Raw genomic sequence first — 14,829 nt, forward strand, 5'->3', positions numbered from 1 at the left:
AAGTTTTTTTTTTTTTTTAATTGGTAAATTAAAAATCTGTCTGTTAGAGCCTAATTCAATTTCTTTCAATTTTCCTTGAAACAGTAAAAACACATGCCCAGATGCAAAGTGTCAATAGTTTTAAAAAAGATCACTGAACCTGTTGCCAGACCCCTAAGGGTGGTTCCATTAGTGTGCATAAGACGTTAAGACAGAACATATAAGCAAGCAGGAGGAAAGTAAGACATTTCCACACACCTTGCTTGTATGACTTTTACCTATCATCCAGGCCAGACAGCAGCTCTCCCAAAATGAAAGAGCCAGGTTCGCATGAGCCCCAGTCACCTAATACTTCTTTTTATACATAAAATTAGGGGCTACAACTCACAGCAATTGAGTTGTAGACCTGGGCAACTTATGGCATCTTGCATCTGGAAAATGGTTCAGAAATATGAAGGAAGACAAGAGACAATCTCTCTATTGCATGAGATAATGCAATTCAGAGACTGAATTTTTCACCCAGTATTTTGAGCAAGGGATGGATGCACTGAATTGAGCAGTAACAGAAATTATCCCAGAATACATTCCCATTGTAGAGGAGGTAGTCAGACAGGAGCAGTGGGAGGAAAGACTTAAATGCAGTCCTACACCCCTTGCTGAATAGTAGCCAGTCAGCAGCAATTTGATTCTGATTCAGGATCTACAGGAGGATCCTACAGTTCCCAAGTCAAAATTTAGGGGAGCAAAAGAGAACTAGTGTCTCCTGTCAATAGAGCTCTCCTTGTACATGGAGATATAAATAGATAAATAAACCTCAGCAATAAGAGGATTGTGAAAATATTCTACAACATAAACAGTATCTGTACACAAGGTGAAGAGGTTTTTTTAAAAGATTTAGAGCACAAATACATTTTAGAGTATCTGTATTGTGCTCCCTCAAATTTTAATAAAATATGACTTCCACAGACACACACACACACAGAAGTGAGATGACCACAGCTTAAAGGAAAGGAGCATTGCTGAGACACAGGCAGAGATAATGATGGTGATGGTGATGGTGATCATCATAATAGCAGTTTAAATTTACTGGCACATTTCTATGGGCTAGAAACTTATTTAAAAGTTTCTAAGGATAATCTAATTTTATTTTGTGGGAATAATTATGATCCTATTTTTCTTGGTGAGAAAAATGGAGAAGAGAGAGGCTAAATATCATAACCAAGGTCACACAGCTGGTAAGAGAAGAAACAGAGTTTTAAATTGATATGAATAGAGAGCTGAATGAGAGGCAATGAAATGAAAGATTCAGCAGTAGAATTAAACTCTGTCTTTAAAACAGAAAAAACGCAGACTGAATATTATAGAAAATCAAATTGCATTAGAGAGGACTAAGTTGAGAAAATCTCCTAGGATATAGAGGAAGAATAAGACAAAATTTATAAGAGAAAAGTTAAACATTTGTTACATCAGGACATCAGATATTAAACCTATATTAGTGGAGAAGAATTCAGAATACATAAATTTAAGAAATTATTTAAAAAAAACAGAAGAAAATCCTCTTTTTTCAAACATGTCTTCATATCAAATAGGTTAACCCAAGATATGGCAAAGTTAATGAAAAAATGACTAATATTTAACTTTAACTGGGTTAAAAGTAAGAATTTCAGACAAGAGGGGAAAATTCAGTTATATTTAGACCTGTTTTCTGCAACAATGACTACTAAAGAAAATGAACCTTTTAGGGGAAAAGGTTTCAGTGTAAGAATTCAGTTTCCAGCTAAATTATTACTTTGGTTACAGGAAACAAAAGATATTCTTATATGTAGAAAAATTCAGAAAACATATCGCTCAGATACATTTCAGATTATTTTAAAAAAAGAATGAAATTCCTTCACTATGGAAAAGTCATGGTATAAAATGACTCATATTAAGCAGGAAGATCACTAGAACATGATATAACTGTTATAAAAAATGGTTAGAAAATAAATCAATTTAAACTTTTAAAATAAGTCTTTATAGGGAAAGTAAAAATGTAAAACATCACTAAAAAGGGACATGGAAAAGGAAAAAACAAAAAACAAAGCATTCCAACTTTCTATTTATGGAGGGGAAAAGATCCTGTTTCTTCTTTTTTCCATCGTTAAGAATATTTAAGACCTTCTAGAACTAACACCCAAAAAAGATGTCCTTTTCATTATAGGGGACTGGAATGCAAAAGTAGGAAGTCAAGAGATAACATGGAATAACAGGCAAATTTTGCCTTGGAGTACAAAATGAAGCAGTTGAAAGGCTAACAGAATTTTGCCAAGAGAATGCACTGGTCATAACAAACACCCTCTTCCAACAATACAAGAGGAGACTCTACACGTGGACATCACCAGATGGTCAATACCAAAATCGACTGATTATATTCCTTGCAGCCAAAGATGAAGAAGCTCTACACACAGTCAGCAAAAACAAGACTGGGAGCGGATTGTGGCTCAGATCATGAACTTATTGCCAAAATCAGACTGAAATTTAAGAAAGTAGGGAAAACCACCAGACCATTCAGGTATGACCTAAATCAAATCACCTGTGATTATACAGTAGAAGTGACAAATAGATTCAAGGGATTAGATCTGATAGAGTGCCTGAAGAACTCTATCAATTTCTGCCTCAAGTCAGGCTTCAGCAGTACATGAACCATGAACTTCCAGATGTTCAAGCTGGATTTAGAAAAGGCAGAAGAACCAGAGATCAAATTGACAACATCCAGTGGATCATGGAAAAAGCAAGAGAGTTCCAGAAAACCATCTACGTCTGCTTTATTGACTATGCCAAAACCTTTGACTGTGTGGATCACAACACACTGTGGAAAATTCTACAAGAGATGGGAATACCAGACCACCTGACTACCTCCTGAGAAATCTGTATGCAAGTCAAGAAACATCAGTTAGAACTGGACATGGAACAACAGACTGGTTCCAAATCACGAAAGGAGTATGCCAAGGCTGTATATTGTCACCCTGCTTATTTAACTTCTATGCAGAGTACATCATGAGAAATGCTGGGCTGGATGAAGCACAAGCTGGAATCAAGATTGCTGGGAGAAATATCAATAACCTCAGATATGCAGATGACACCACCCTTATGGCAGAAAGCAAAGAACTAAAGAGCCTCTTGATGAAAGTGAAAGAGGAGAGTGAAAAAGTTGACTTAAAACTCAACATTTAGAAAATGAAGATCATGGCATCTGGTCCCATCACTTCATCACAAATAGATGGGGAAATAATGGAAACAGTGGCAGACTTTATTTTTCGGGGCTCCAGAATCACTAAAGATGGTGACTGCAGCCATGAAATTAAAAGACACATGCTCCTTGGAGGAAAAGTGGACATCACATTAAAAAGCAGAGACATTACTTTACCAACAAAGGTCCATCTAGTCAAAGCTATGGTTTTTCCAGTAGTCATGTATGGATGTGAGAGATGGACTATAAAGAAAGCTGAGCACCAAAAAAATTGATGCTTTTGAACATCAATTGGAGAAGACTCTTGAGAGTCCCTTGGACTGCAAGGAGATCCAACCAGTCCATCCCAAAGGAAATCAGTCCTGAATATTCATTGTAAGAACTGATGCTGAAGGTGAAACTCCAATACTTTGGCCATCTGATGCAAAGAACTGACTCATTGGAAAAGACCCTGATTCTGGGAAAGATTCAAGGTGGGAGAAGAAGGGGGTGACAGAAGATGAGATGGCTTCATGGCATCACCGGCTCAGTGGACATAAGTCTGAATAAACTCCAGGAGTTGGTGATGGACAGGGAAGCCTTGCGTACTGCAGTCCATGGGGCCGCAGAGTCGGACATGACTGAGCGACTGAACTGAACTGAAGGATATTTATTTTTACTACTATTTCTGTTGTTGTTCAGTCATCAGTCGTATCCAATTCTTTGCAGCTACTTGGACTGAAGCATACCATGCGTCCTTGTCCTTCATTATCTCCCAGAGTCTGTTCAAACTGATGTCCATTGAGTCAATGATGCCTCATTGACTCATCCTCTGTTGCCCGTTCCTCCTCCTGCCCGAAATCTTTCCCAGCATCAGGAACTCTCAATAGTCTTCACCACACCAGAGTCCTAAAGCAGCAATTCTTCGGGACTCAGCCTCCTTTATGATCCAACTCTCACATCCATATATGAGTACTGGAAAAACCATAGCTTTGACTCTACGGACCTTCATCAGCAAAATGATGTCTCTGCTTTTTAAATACACTGTCAAGGTTTGTCATAGCTTTTCTTCCAAGGACCAAGCATCTTTTAATTAATCAATACAATAAAACAAAATCAAAATAAAAGAAATAGTTCTTCTGAAAGAATAGGTAAAATCATCACCATATGAGCTTAATATGATATCATTCTTAGAAAATTTATGTAAATGGATGAGAAATTAACAAAAAGAATGCTTAATAAAGTTGTCAAGCACAAAATAAATTATAAATCATTGATTGTTTTTTGTTGCTGTTCACCAAAGATATGTATTTAAGAAATACAGTAGGGGAAGTTCATTCCAACATCAAAGCTGCTCAGAGTGACAATTAATTTAAAATATTAGGCCCTTATAAAAATCTTAAAATTTTATTGAAGGACAAAAATATTTATATATATATATATAAAACAATGTCACACAATTCAATCTGGCTTCAAAGATCGAATATTCTAAAAGGTGTCAATTCTTATGAAAGTAATAGCCTAACACAGCTATAGTCAAAACTTTTGTAGGATGATTTTAGGGTGCTGAGTCAACTAGAAAAAAGTCGACCAGAAAAATCAACATGGCTTCCCTGGTGGCTCAGTGGTAAAGAATCTGCCTGCCAATGCAGGAGAAACGAATTCAATCCCTACTCTGGGAAGGTTTCTCATTATATGGAGCAACTAAACCTGTGTATTGAGCCTCTGCTCTAGAGCCCAGGAAACTGTAACAACTAAGCCCACAGGCTGAAACGACTGAAGCCCACATGCACTAGAGGCCGTGCTCTGCAACAGAAGCTGCCTCAATAAGGCCACGCGCCTTAACTAGAGAGCAGCCCCTACTTGCCACAACTAGAGACAAGCTTGGGCGGCAATAGCTACAGACTCAGAACAGCCAAAACAAATGAATACATAAATGAAATTTTTAAAAATATCAACAGGCAAGGAAAATTAAGTAAAACTGAAAAGTACAACAATAGGAAACTCTTATCAGATTTTAAAGTATATTAAACTATAATAATTCTAAAAGTATCAGATAACTTAAAAGAAGATGCTAATAAGAATTCAGTATATATAATCAGAAAGTTTGTATTCCAACTCAGTGGGAAGAACAAAAATGATTATTCGGTAAGTAGGGCTGAGATAGTAATTTTAAGCCCAAAATAAAGCAGAGAAAATAGCTTCACTCAAATTTTACACCAGAAAAAAGTTTCACACAATTTAAAAAGTAAGAGGGAAACAGACAATTATAAAAATCTTAAGAAAAAATCAGATGAATCTTTTTTGTGTGTTTGTTGTTTTTATTTTTATTATTATTTTTAATATAAATTTATTTATTTTAATTGGAGGCTAATTACTTTACAATATTGTATTGGTTTTGCCATACATTGACATGAATCCGCCATGGGTGTACACGTGTCCCCTATCCTGAACCCCCCTCCCACCTCCCTCCCTATCCCCTCCCTTTGGGTCATCCCAGTGCACCAGCCCCGAGCACCCTGTATCATGCATCAAACCTGGACTGGTGATTCGTTTCACATATGATAATATACATGTTTCAAAGCCATTCTCTCAAATCATCCCACCCTCATCCTCTCCCACAGTGTCCAAAAGACTGTTCTATACATCTGTGTCTCTTATGACACGAAACAGTGAAAGTCACTCAGTTGTGTCTGACTCTGCAACACCATGAACTGTAGTCTACCAGGCTCCTCTATCCATGGAATTCTCCAGGCAAGATACTGGAATGGGTAGCCATTCCGTCTACAGGGAATTTCCCTGACCCAGGGATCAAACCCAGGTCTCCTACATTGCAGGAGATTCTTTACCATCTGAGTGACCAGGGAAGTCTTATATGATATAAGGATAGTAAAATACTATTGGAACTTGAAAAAGTAAGAACAAACTTTTAAAGATACATTAATTTCTGCACATTAAAAAATCTCTCAGATACTGTGGCAAATTGGAAATTTGTTATAATAAATCTGACCAAGTTATGCATAGCTTATTGCCATAGAAAAAAAAATTTATATTAGTGTGAAAAATATTCACAGACTACTAATAAATGGTAAAAATAAAGCAAAACAAATAAAAATCACTGTTACAAGTAATTAATGACATATAAATTGAAACACAGATATAACATTCTCTCCTGTCAACTTGCAAATACATATTTCTAAGTGACTGCAATTAGCATTGTTGATTACTCATGTAAACAGCATGTTAGTAGGAACTCTCATTCAAACTTGTGGGAGCATCAGGTGCTGAAATATTCCTAGAAAACAATCTGGTGATAGCTGTCAAAATTCTCCAGCACATCTACATAATTTGACCTAGAAATTCTTCTAAGAATTTATTTGGCAGAGATAATCAGAAATTTTAAAAGGATTTATGTGTAGATATGTTATTTGGATTATGTTTTATGATAGCAAAATTAGAAACAATCTAAATGGCAAACAATAGAAAACTGGATGAGTAAGTAATAATCCAACCATTTGATAGAATATGATGATGCCATTGAAAATAATGTTTTGATAAAGAATATTAAATTATGCAGGCAAAAAGTTACATGAGCTTGTTTGATGAATAATTACACATATTAATGTAATCTAACATGATGACAATGGCAAACAAATGTATAAATATATAGAAACCATGTGAATAGATCTACTAAAATCATAATAATTGTGGTTATTTGTGGGAGTCAGAATTTTCATTTCCTTCTTGGTGCTTTTTCTGTTTCTAATTTTAATGCAAAAATGACTGTATGCTGTTCTACAATTAGAAAATATAACAATAATCTATTCTTCAAATAATCCAAAATTTCATACTAATTACAACAGATTCACATGGTTTCATACAGTTTCATAAAATTTTTCCTAAATTTTCCGTAGTAATAGTAGCTATCTTCTGCGTAGGCTGCCTAAACGAATACCACCAGTTCTGGAGCCTGCTAAGTCAAGACCAAGCTGTGGTTTAATATGGTTTCTGGTGAGAGCTCTTCCTGGCTTATAGACAGCTGCCTTCTTGTAGTGTTCTCATATGATGGGAGAAGACAGAGAAATTTGTCTTTCTCTTCTTATAAACCCGCACATTATTTCAGGTTAGGGCTCCACCCTTAAGGTCACATAACATTAATTACCTCTTCAAAGCCCCGTCTCCAAATACAATCACATTGGAGGTTAGGATTTTAGCATAAGAATTGGAAGTGGGAAAAGGGGGGCCACAATTCAGTCCTAGCAGCGAATATTATGTATTTTTTTCCGCTCCAAGGCAACCAAAGAGTAGGATGATAACTGAGTTTCTACCTTGACTGGGAGAAGTGGGGAGCTGTCCTAGAAATATGTAGATAGGTCTCTGGAAGAAATTCCTGCAGCTTGAAAAAAACCAGATGTTGCTGCCAAGTCGCTTCACTTTCGTCCAACTCTTTGCAACAGATTGTAGCCCATGAGGCTCCTCTGCCAATGGAATTCTCCAGGCAAGAATACTGGAGTGGGCTGCCATTTCCTTTTCCAAGGGATTTTCCCAACCCAGGGATCAAACCCGGGTCTCCTGTATTGCAGGCAGATTTTTTACTGCCTGTGCCACTCTGGGAGGCCCTGAAAAAAATCCTACATAAGGATAACTCTTATATTTTCCCTTACTTTACCACTAAAATGTCACTAGTCTATAGAAATTGTGTTTCCTGTTTATAATTAGGTGGGCGCCTTCATGCTAAATTGTTAAATTCATCCTAAATTGCCTGTCATGTCCTACTGTTTGTGACCCTATGGACTGTAGCCCATCAGGCTCCTCTGTTCATGGGATTCTCCAGGCAAGACTAGAGTGAGTTGCCAGGCCCTCCTACAGAGGATCTTCCTGACCCAGGGATCGAACCTGCCTCTCATGACTCCTGCACTGGCAGGCAGGTTCTTTACTACTAGCACCACCTAGGAAGCCCATTATAATCAAGGGAATGAATGTTACTTAATAGAAATATATACCAAATACAAACAGGAGTTAAATCTATAGCTGTTTCACTTGGTTTTCACGAAGATCTATTTTACACCAGACTTAGTTAATGAGTTTACAAAAATCTTAAAAAAAAATAAATTTGGGAGGAAAAAAAGACATTTCAGTACAATTAGGTTCTAAAATGTCCAGTTAACTTTTGACCTTTAATGATGTTCTTAATTCTCAGCTTTTCAAATACATGTAAATTTACTCAAGTTCCTCCTTTAAAGTGGGTAATATAAATTACATGTTTAAATTCTGCAATAACAAAAGATCATAATAAACGAACAATGTTCTTTACATAATTCTTCACCTATTTTGTGAGTTTTCATAGACCCGGTACTCTCAGGGTGGTACACATGGGCACCACAGAACTATTTCATATTCCCTGAGGACATGAGGTACTGCCCTCTACAAATTAAAAAAAAAAAATCTGTTTCTCATTCATTCAGCTTCCATTCATGCATTCAGAACTATGCTTGGCTGTGAGAGAGCACATTGGTTTTGAAATTCTGTGGAATAGGAAAGATATTGCAGGGATGGGAGAAGACAGATGCTGTAGGACCATAGAAGGAAGGGCTTGGATAGTCATAAATCAGAGAAATATGATGGCCCTGAAGAAAGAACCACTAACCCTGTGGGGGTGGGGGAGGCACTGATGACAGATGACCCTACATCAGTTGGAGATGAGAGATGCGCCAGCCACGTTCAAAGACTGAGTAGGAAGAATGTGGTTAAATCATCCAGAATAGCCACAGCAGTGAAAAAAGTTGAGGGGAAAACCTGCATTAAGGGATTCAAACACCATCTGGGGGTTTCGTTGCAGAAAGTAGAGGGAAGCACTCTGAAAAGCATTCTGTTCCTCATTCTTCAGGTAAAAGTACCAGCCACTGAAACTCTGAGCTTCTCTGGAATCGGCATTGTTAGCCAGATTCACCGTAAAATCTGAACCCTACTCTTCCTGTATTCATACCCACAGTCCATTTTCCTGGAGTATTCTTTACAGGCTGATAGCCTGAAAAGACACATTTCTATTGATCACAAAGAATCTCAAACAGATCCCTAAAAAACAAAAACAGAATGGAAAAGGAAAGGAAGGAGATTAGAAAGAGCATTTTTTAACAAAACAAAAGAAGAAATGATGTGCAGAAAGCTTTCTAGACATTGCCTAAGTATCCTTCTATACACCAAGCCCACATTAATCTCCTCCAAACATTGGCTTTACTATGCCATTGTTATTCAGAGACAACTAGTGCTCATGCGCTTTAGTCTGGGGTAGTGTAATGGACTGAATTGTGTCCTCCCCAACACTCAGGTTAAGAGACATTAGAGCGTGCTCTCTCTCTCCACATAAGGACAGAGGAAAGGTTGTGTGAGCACACAGTGGTGAGAAGTCAGCCATCTGCAAGCCAGAAAGAGAGTCCATATGAGAAACCAACCCTGATGCCACCTTGATCTTGGAATTTCCAGCTTCCAGAAGTGTGAGAAATATATTTCTGTTGTCTAGGCCACCCAGTCTGTGGTTTTTTGTTACGGCAGCCCACGTAGACTATGCAGAGAGTATATGGTCTCCACCATACATGCTTTTAAACAATTTCTCCAGTTGTCTGTATTTCTCCCTATTTCTTAGTTCAAGTACCATCTATTAATACTTAATTGGTTTATGAATCTAACACCCATACCTCTGTGTGTGCTGCTCCTCATCCTTACTCTGCCTAAATGTTGACTCTTGCCCATTGATCAAATTCCATCAGAGGTCCTGATCGAGTCCATTGTGGAGCTTTCTCCTTCACCCCAGGTGGGCACGATGTTCCCTCCTCTGAACTACTATTGATCTTCCTGCATGGATTACTGATCTGACCTTCATCACATGCTGTTGCTGCTAAGTCGCTTCAGTCATGTCCGATTCTGTGCGACCCCATAGACGGCAGCCCACCAGGCTCCCCCATCCCTGGGATTCTCCAGGCAAGAACACTGGAGTGGGTTGCCATTTCCTTCTCCAATCGCATTAAAGTGAAAAGTGAAAGTGAAGTCGTTCAGTTGTGTCCGACCCTCAGGGACCACGGGAAAGTCCATGGGATTTTCGAGGCAAGAGTTTTGGAGTGGGGTGCCATTAGTACTTCTCTAAAAGGAGTGGCAGCTCCCTTAGCAAATGCATTCTTCTTACAATCTGGGTTCAGCATAACAAAATATGGAACACATAGAAAAACACATAATAAAGAAAGACTGTCTCTATTAGATCACCAGTAATAAGACCATCCAATAAACACTTCCAAAAATAAAATCCATCCAGTCTTTTTCTTTAATGTGTGTGCATACATGTTTATAGAATTCAACTCTATGTGCTTTATAGTATGCTTCTTTCATTTAGTATATCTTGAACATCTTTACTGTCATTATTCTTTCTAAAGTTGATTTTATTTATAATATCCCATTCTACATACTATAATTCATTTAACCAGCTCCCTATTTGTGTTTATTTCTAATATTTCTATGCTATAAATAACCTATGATAAATACTATTATCAAATAACCTTTGCATAAATTCATGAAAATATCCTTGGGATAAGATTCAATAACAGAAGTGCATTTTCTTATGATTTGTATAGCCACATGGTCCTGCAAAAAGTTGTACTCCTATTACCATGAGAGTGCCCATTTCTTTATAAGCCTAAGTAAAGCTGGATGTATTTTCAAATGTTTTGCCAATTGTAAATATGAATGTAATGAGAACACAGCTCATGTGCTATTTTATGTCTCCTATTGCTACCACTACTATTGAGGTTAACCTGTTGATTATACTACACTATAAACTTTTCAAACTCTTTTCACACACATAAATTAGAGTAATACTTTATAGCATCTAGCACAGTGCCCTTTATGTACAAAGCTCATAAAAAAACTATATGGTCATGCAATAATATGTATGGAGTGCCTTTTACATGCTACATGAGAGTCACATAAATCCAAAAGTCATTCCTTCACTAGGTATATGTACTTTTTATAAAAGTTACTCTAAGTTTTTGCTCTCCTGAGTTTGAAAGTCCATCTTTAATCCTATTGTCTCTGCTCTACTCTTTATTTATTAATCATTTCATATTCCCTCACTAACATATGAGCTCTTGTTGCAATGGTTAGGTACAATTTAATAAACTGTGATTTTCTGAGAAACGTTTCAGCTTTTTTATAGAAATTGTTCTAGGATATTCTCTCCTGAAAAAGCTCTCATTCATTTTTAAAAAATCACTTTCTTTTTCTTCATGTGTATAAAGTCCCTTTGCTTACATTCCTAGTTTTGAATGTATTGTCTGCATTTTTCTCTTTCTCAAGCACAGCAAATCTGTTGTCAACTTCTGAGATGTAATTGCTTTCACAGTTCTTATTCAAAGTCCCTGTCAAAGAAGGGTTGTCTCCATCACACTCTGAATCACCACCGTGAGGGGCACAGCCCTTCTGCAGCGCCCCTGACACTCTAGGTGCCCCAGCAGCCTCCACGAACTCCTCCAGGCTCATCTGTCGCACTGTCTTGCCTTTTCCTCCATCCTCCACCAACATCTCATCCTTATGTGACTTCCTCTTATCCCAGAAAAAGTTATAAAAAACATTTCACAAAATAATAATAAGAACATTTTTACAATGTATTATAAGATATCACTGCAACAAATAAGAATTTTTGAAATTCTACCAAAATCCATTTCCTAGGTACCTAAAGTTTTTATTTAAAGCTGAAGACAAAATATCAAATTTGAGAATTGTATCCTGATATTGCAAACAATAAATGAACTGCTACTCATCTTCTCCTTAGTCTTTTACTTTTGGAAAGTGGAAAGTCTGCCATAATTCTCAGACTCTGGGCATCAAGAATATGACAGGTTTCCTCTAGTGAATACTGTGGTTTTCCCCACAGAGAACATATCTAGAGGATAATCACGCTTTTGTGAACGAGGCTTAAAATGGAAGAGGAAAACTATTTTAAATTATTTTCAAGTTTCGATTTTACTCTTTGACTGCAGAGGGTTTAACTGTTATTGTTCTCTGCCAGCCAAGTGTCATTCTGGTGCACACATTAGGTCATGCAGAGCTGTACTCCAGATTTTCATACACATAAATTCATTTAATAATCATCTCAACCCTGTGATGAAAGTATTACTCTCCCATTTTACAGATGAGAAAATGAGGTTTAGAGAGGGAAAATAATTTGCCTGATCTAACAATCTAGAAATGTCAGAGTTGGCATTTGAACCTAGCCTTACGAAACATTCTCCTTTCACACTAAATTTACCTCTGAAATAGTTTTGCCCCAGGCATAAGTGCCATCTTCAAGTCTGCCTCCATTTAGGTAAATCCATACTCGTTTTGCATTGGGCTGTTTATACAGGTTGCTCTGCTTGAATGCTGTACATTTAGGTGCAATGAGAGAATTTCTCTTGGATTGCAGTTCTTGGACTTCAGAAAGGTGTGCCTGTTAAGAAAAGTCCAGAGAGTGCCATGGTTAGAGAACTGTCTGTTTAGTGTGTGTGTGTGTGTGTGTGTGTGTGTGAAAGACAGGAATATCTTATCATTGTACGTTATGTTGAAAAAAATTTAGGAAATACATTACCATCTCCTATCACTGACTCTTCTGTAATTCCCCTTGCTTCAGTGAATCACTATAGGCAATAATAGCCATTAGAGTAGTAACAATAAGGCACTTATTTTGGCAAAGTACTTAACTTTCATTTATAATTTAGAGAAATGAATAGAGATGTGTTTTTGGATTTGTGCATGGTGTTTCTCCTACTGAGTGATTTCTCTGCATCTAACAAATGAGTTTTTTATTAGAATCACAACATCATTTCCTTTAACCAAGAAACGCTTAAGGGAATGTACATGACTGTTGTTTAAATCTTTACTCTCTGTCTTTTAAAATACAGCAGCCACCCTTATACTCTGCCAGATCCCTGCCAGGCAGCTTTTCATCCTACTTCAAGCATGTCCTAGTTCAATGCTTTGCATTCATTCCCTGGTCAGTGATTTATCCTTCTTAGCTTGGCAAGAAGTCATATTTCTAGCAATGTCAATTTCTTTTTTTTCTAGTAACCTTGACTTGGGCACACGCCTAAGATTTAGACTGAACACATTTCACGATTTGAGAAACCCTATTAAATAAGAACACATCATTTTGATGAAAAACTTTACAAAGCAAAAAGTTTTCTCCAGTCTCTATCCCCAGCCCTCTCTCAACCGCTGACCTTTCTTGTCTTGACTTTTTTATTTCTGGCAATCCTGACTGATTAATCAACTGGACTGAAACTGCTTTTTTGAATTCCTCACTTCTGAATGTCTCCATTGCAATTAGTATTTTGCTCCTTCCTCTTTTTACAGATTGAGACATACCCTTAGGAGTGATGAGCAATGAAGCCATAAGGCTCAACTTGACTACACTTATTATAATTACCTTTGTACATATCCACTGGGCCTTTTTCTCTTCTTTGCTAAGGTCATAATTTCTGGTCTCCATTCAAACAAAACAGACTTTCCTAGGAGCTGGCTGTCTCTTAGATAGCTACTCTCCAAATGCCAACTCAATGCTTGGCATATGCTTATGTGGTCATAACCGACCAGATGCTAAGAATAAATTAATAGCATAATGTAAAAAAATGTAATACTGTAGTTTTAAAAGCTTATAAAAGAGGCTGAGCCTTTAATGTCTGGAGTCCTAAAGAGCATACCTCTGTATGTCTTATGAGATCCATGAGTTTAATTTCCTCTTGAGTCTGCTCAGTCCAGCCTCCTTCCACTACCACCAGCTGTGCAGGGCTTTTGTTGGGAACCATGGTGGTTGGCTGACATGCTGCTACCCGCCGCCCTGGGGAAAGAAGTCACTAGAAATGTTGTTTCTGATGATAGGCGTTCAGATTTCAAATAAATTGGTTTGGCTTTCTATGCATAAATCATTCCACTTGGGAGCAGAGGCTAAAATACTAAATATATCATAAAAGCGAAGATGCCTAAGGTAATAAGATCTAACAATGGTTCTTCATATGGGAGCTGGAGGCTTTAAATAGCCAGGATATGCATACTCACTGTACAGATAAAAAAGAAAGATAACATGCTGACTTCCACACTGGGCCCAGCCTCTCATCCACGATATGGTTCAGTGGTAATTTAGTCAAATAGAATCCATGACCTATATAGCCCATCATCTCTTCCAGTCATGGAACATATGTTTTGTTCTCTTCACTAATAATAAGCCTTTCCCCCACAATTAGCTTAGCAGCCTGGGGATTAAGTATTTCTAAAATAATATTAACCCAAGAGACAGGAGGCCTTTTTTTTTCCTATCTAATAATACCCCGCGAGCACGATTAGTTTCTGACACCTCTGCTGTGTCCTTTGCGCTCTTAAGAAGCTGTAATAAGAGAAAATATTTATTAGAATACTGTATTCTAAAGAATCACAGGCATAAGTTAATAAGTGTGGTGATTTGTATTTATGTATTCTTTCAGCTAGATGACTTTCAATCATTATAAAAGAGGTTTAAAGGTCACACTTATTAAATTGTTTCCTTTTTCTGGGTTGAAGATATACTCAGCACTGAGTCTCATACTCAGAGAAGTTGATCTCCCAACTTTTTAAGGTACAAATAA

At 37.3% G+C, this 14,829-nt stretch overlaps 1 protein-coding gene across 5 annotated transcripts in view; it reads right to left on the minus strand.

The window, feature by feature from the left end:
* Positions 1-14,829, minus strand: part of DCDC1 (doublecortin domain containing 1) — a 477,553-nt gene that overhangs the window by 5,552 nt on the left and 457,172 nt on the right. For all 5 annotated transcript variants that reach the window (XM_070767614.1, XM_070767612.1, XM_070767611.1 and 2 more), the window contains 2 exons: positions 13,912-14,048; positions 12,483-12,662 (listed from right to left, as the gene is read on the minus strand). In XM_070767614.1, the coding sequence (XP_070623715.1) occupies positions 12,483-12,662; positions 13,912-14,048 (317 nt within the window). The remainder of the gene's footprint in view (positions 1-12,482; positions 12,663-13,911; positions 14,049-14,829) is intronic.

Source organism: Bos indicus, chromosome 15 (genome assembly GCF_029378745.1).
Source record: "Bos indicus isolate NIAB-ARS_2022 breed Sahiwal x Tharparkar chromosome 15, NIAB-ARS_B.indTharparkar_mat_pri_1.0, whole genome shotgun sequence".
Lineage (NCBI taxonomy): Eukaryota > Metazoa > Chordata > Mammalia > Artiodactyla > Bovidae > Bos > Bos indicus.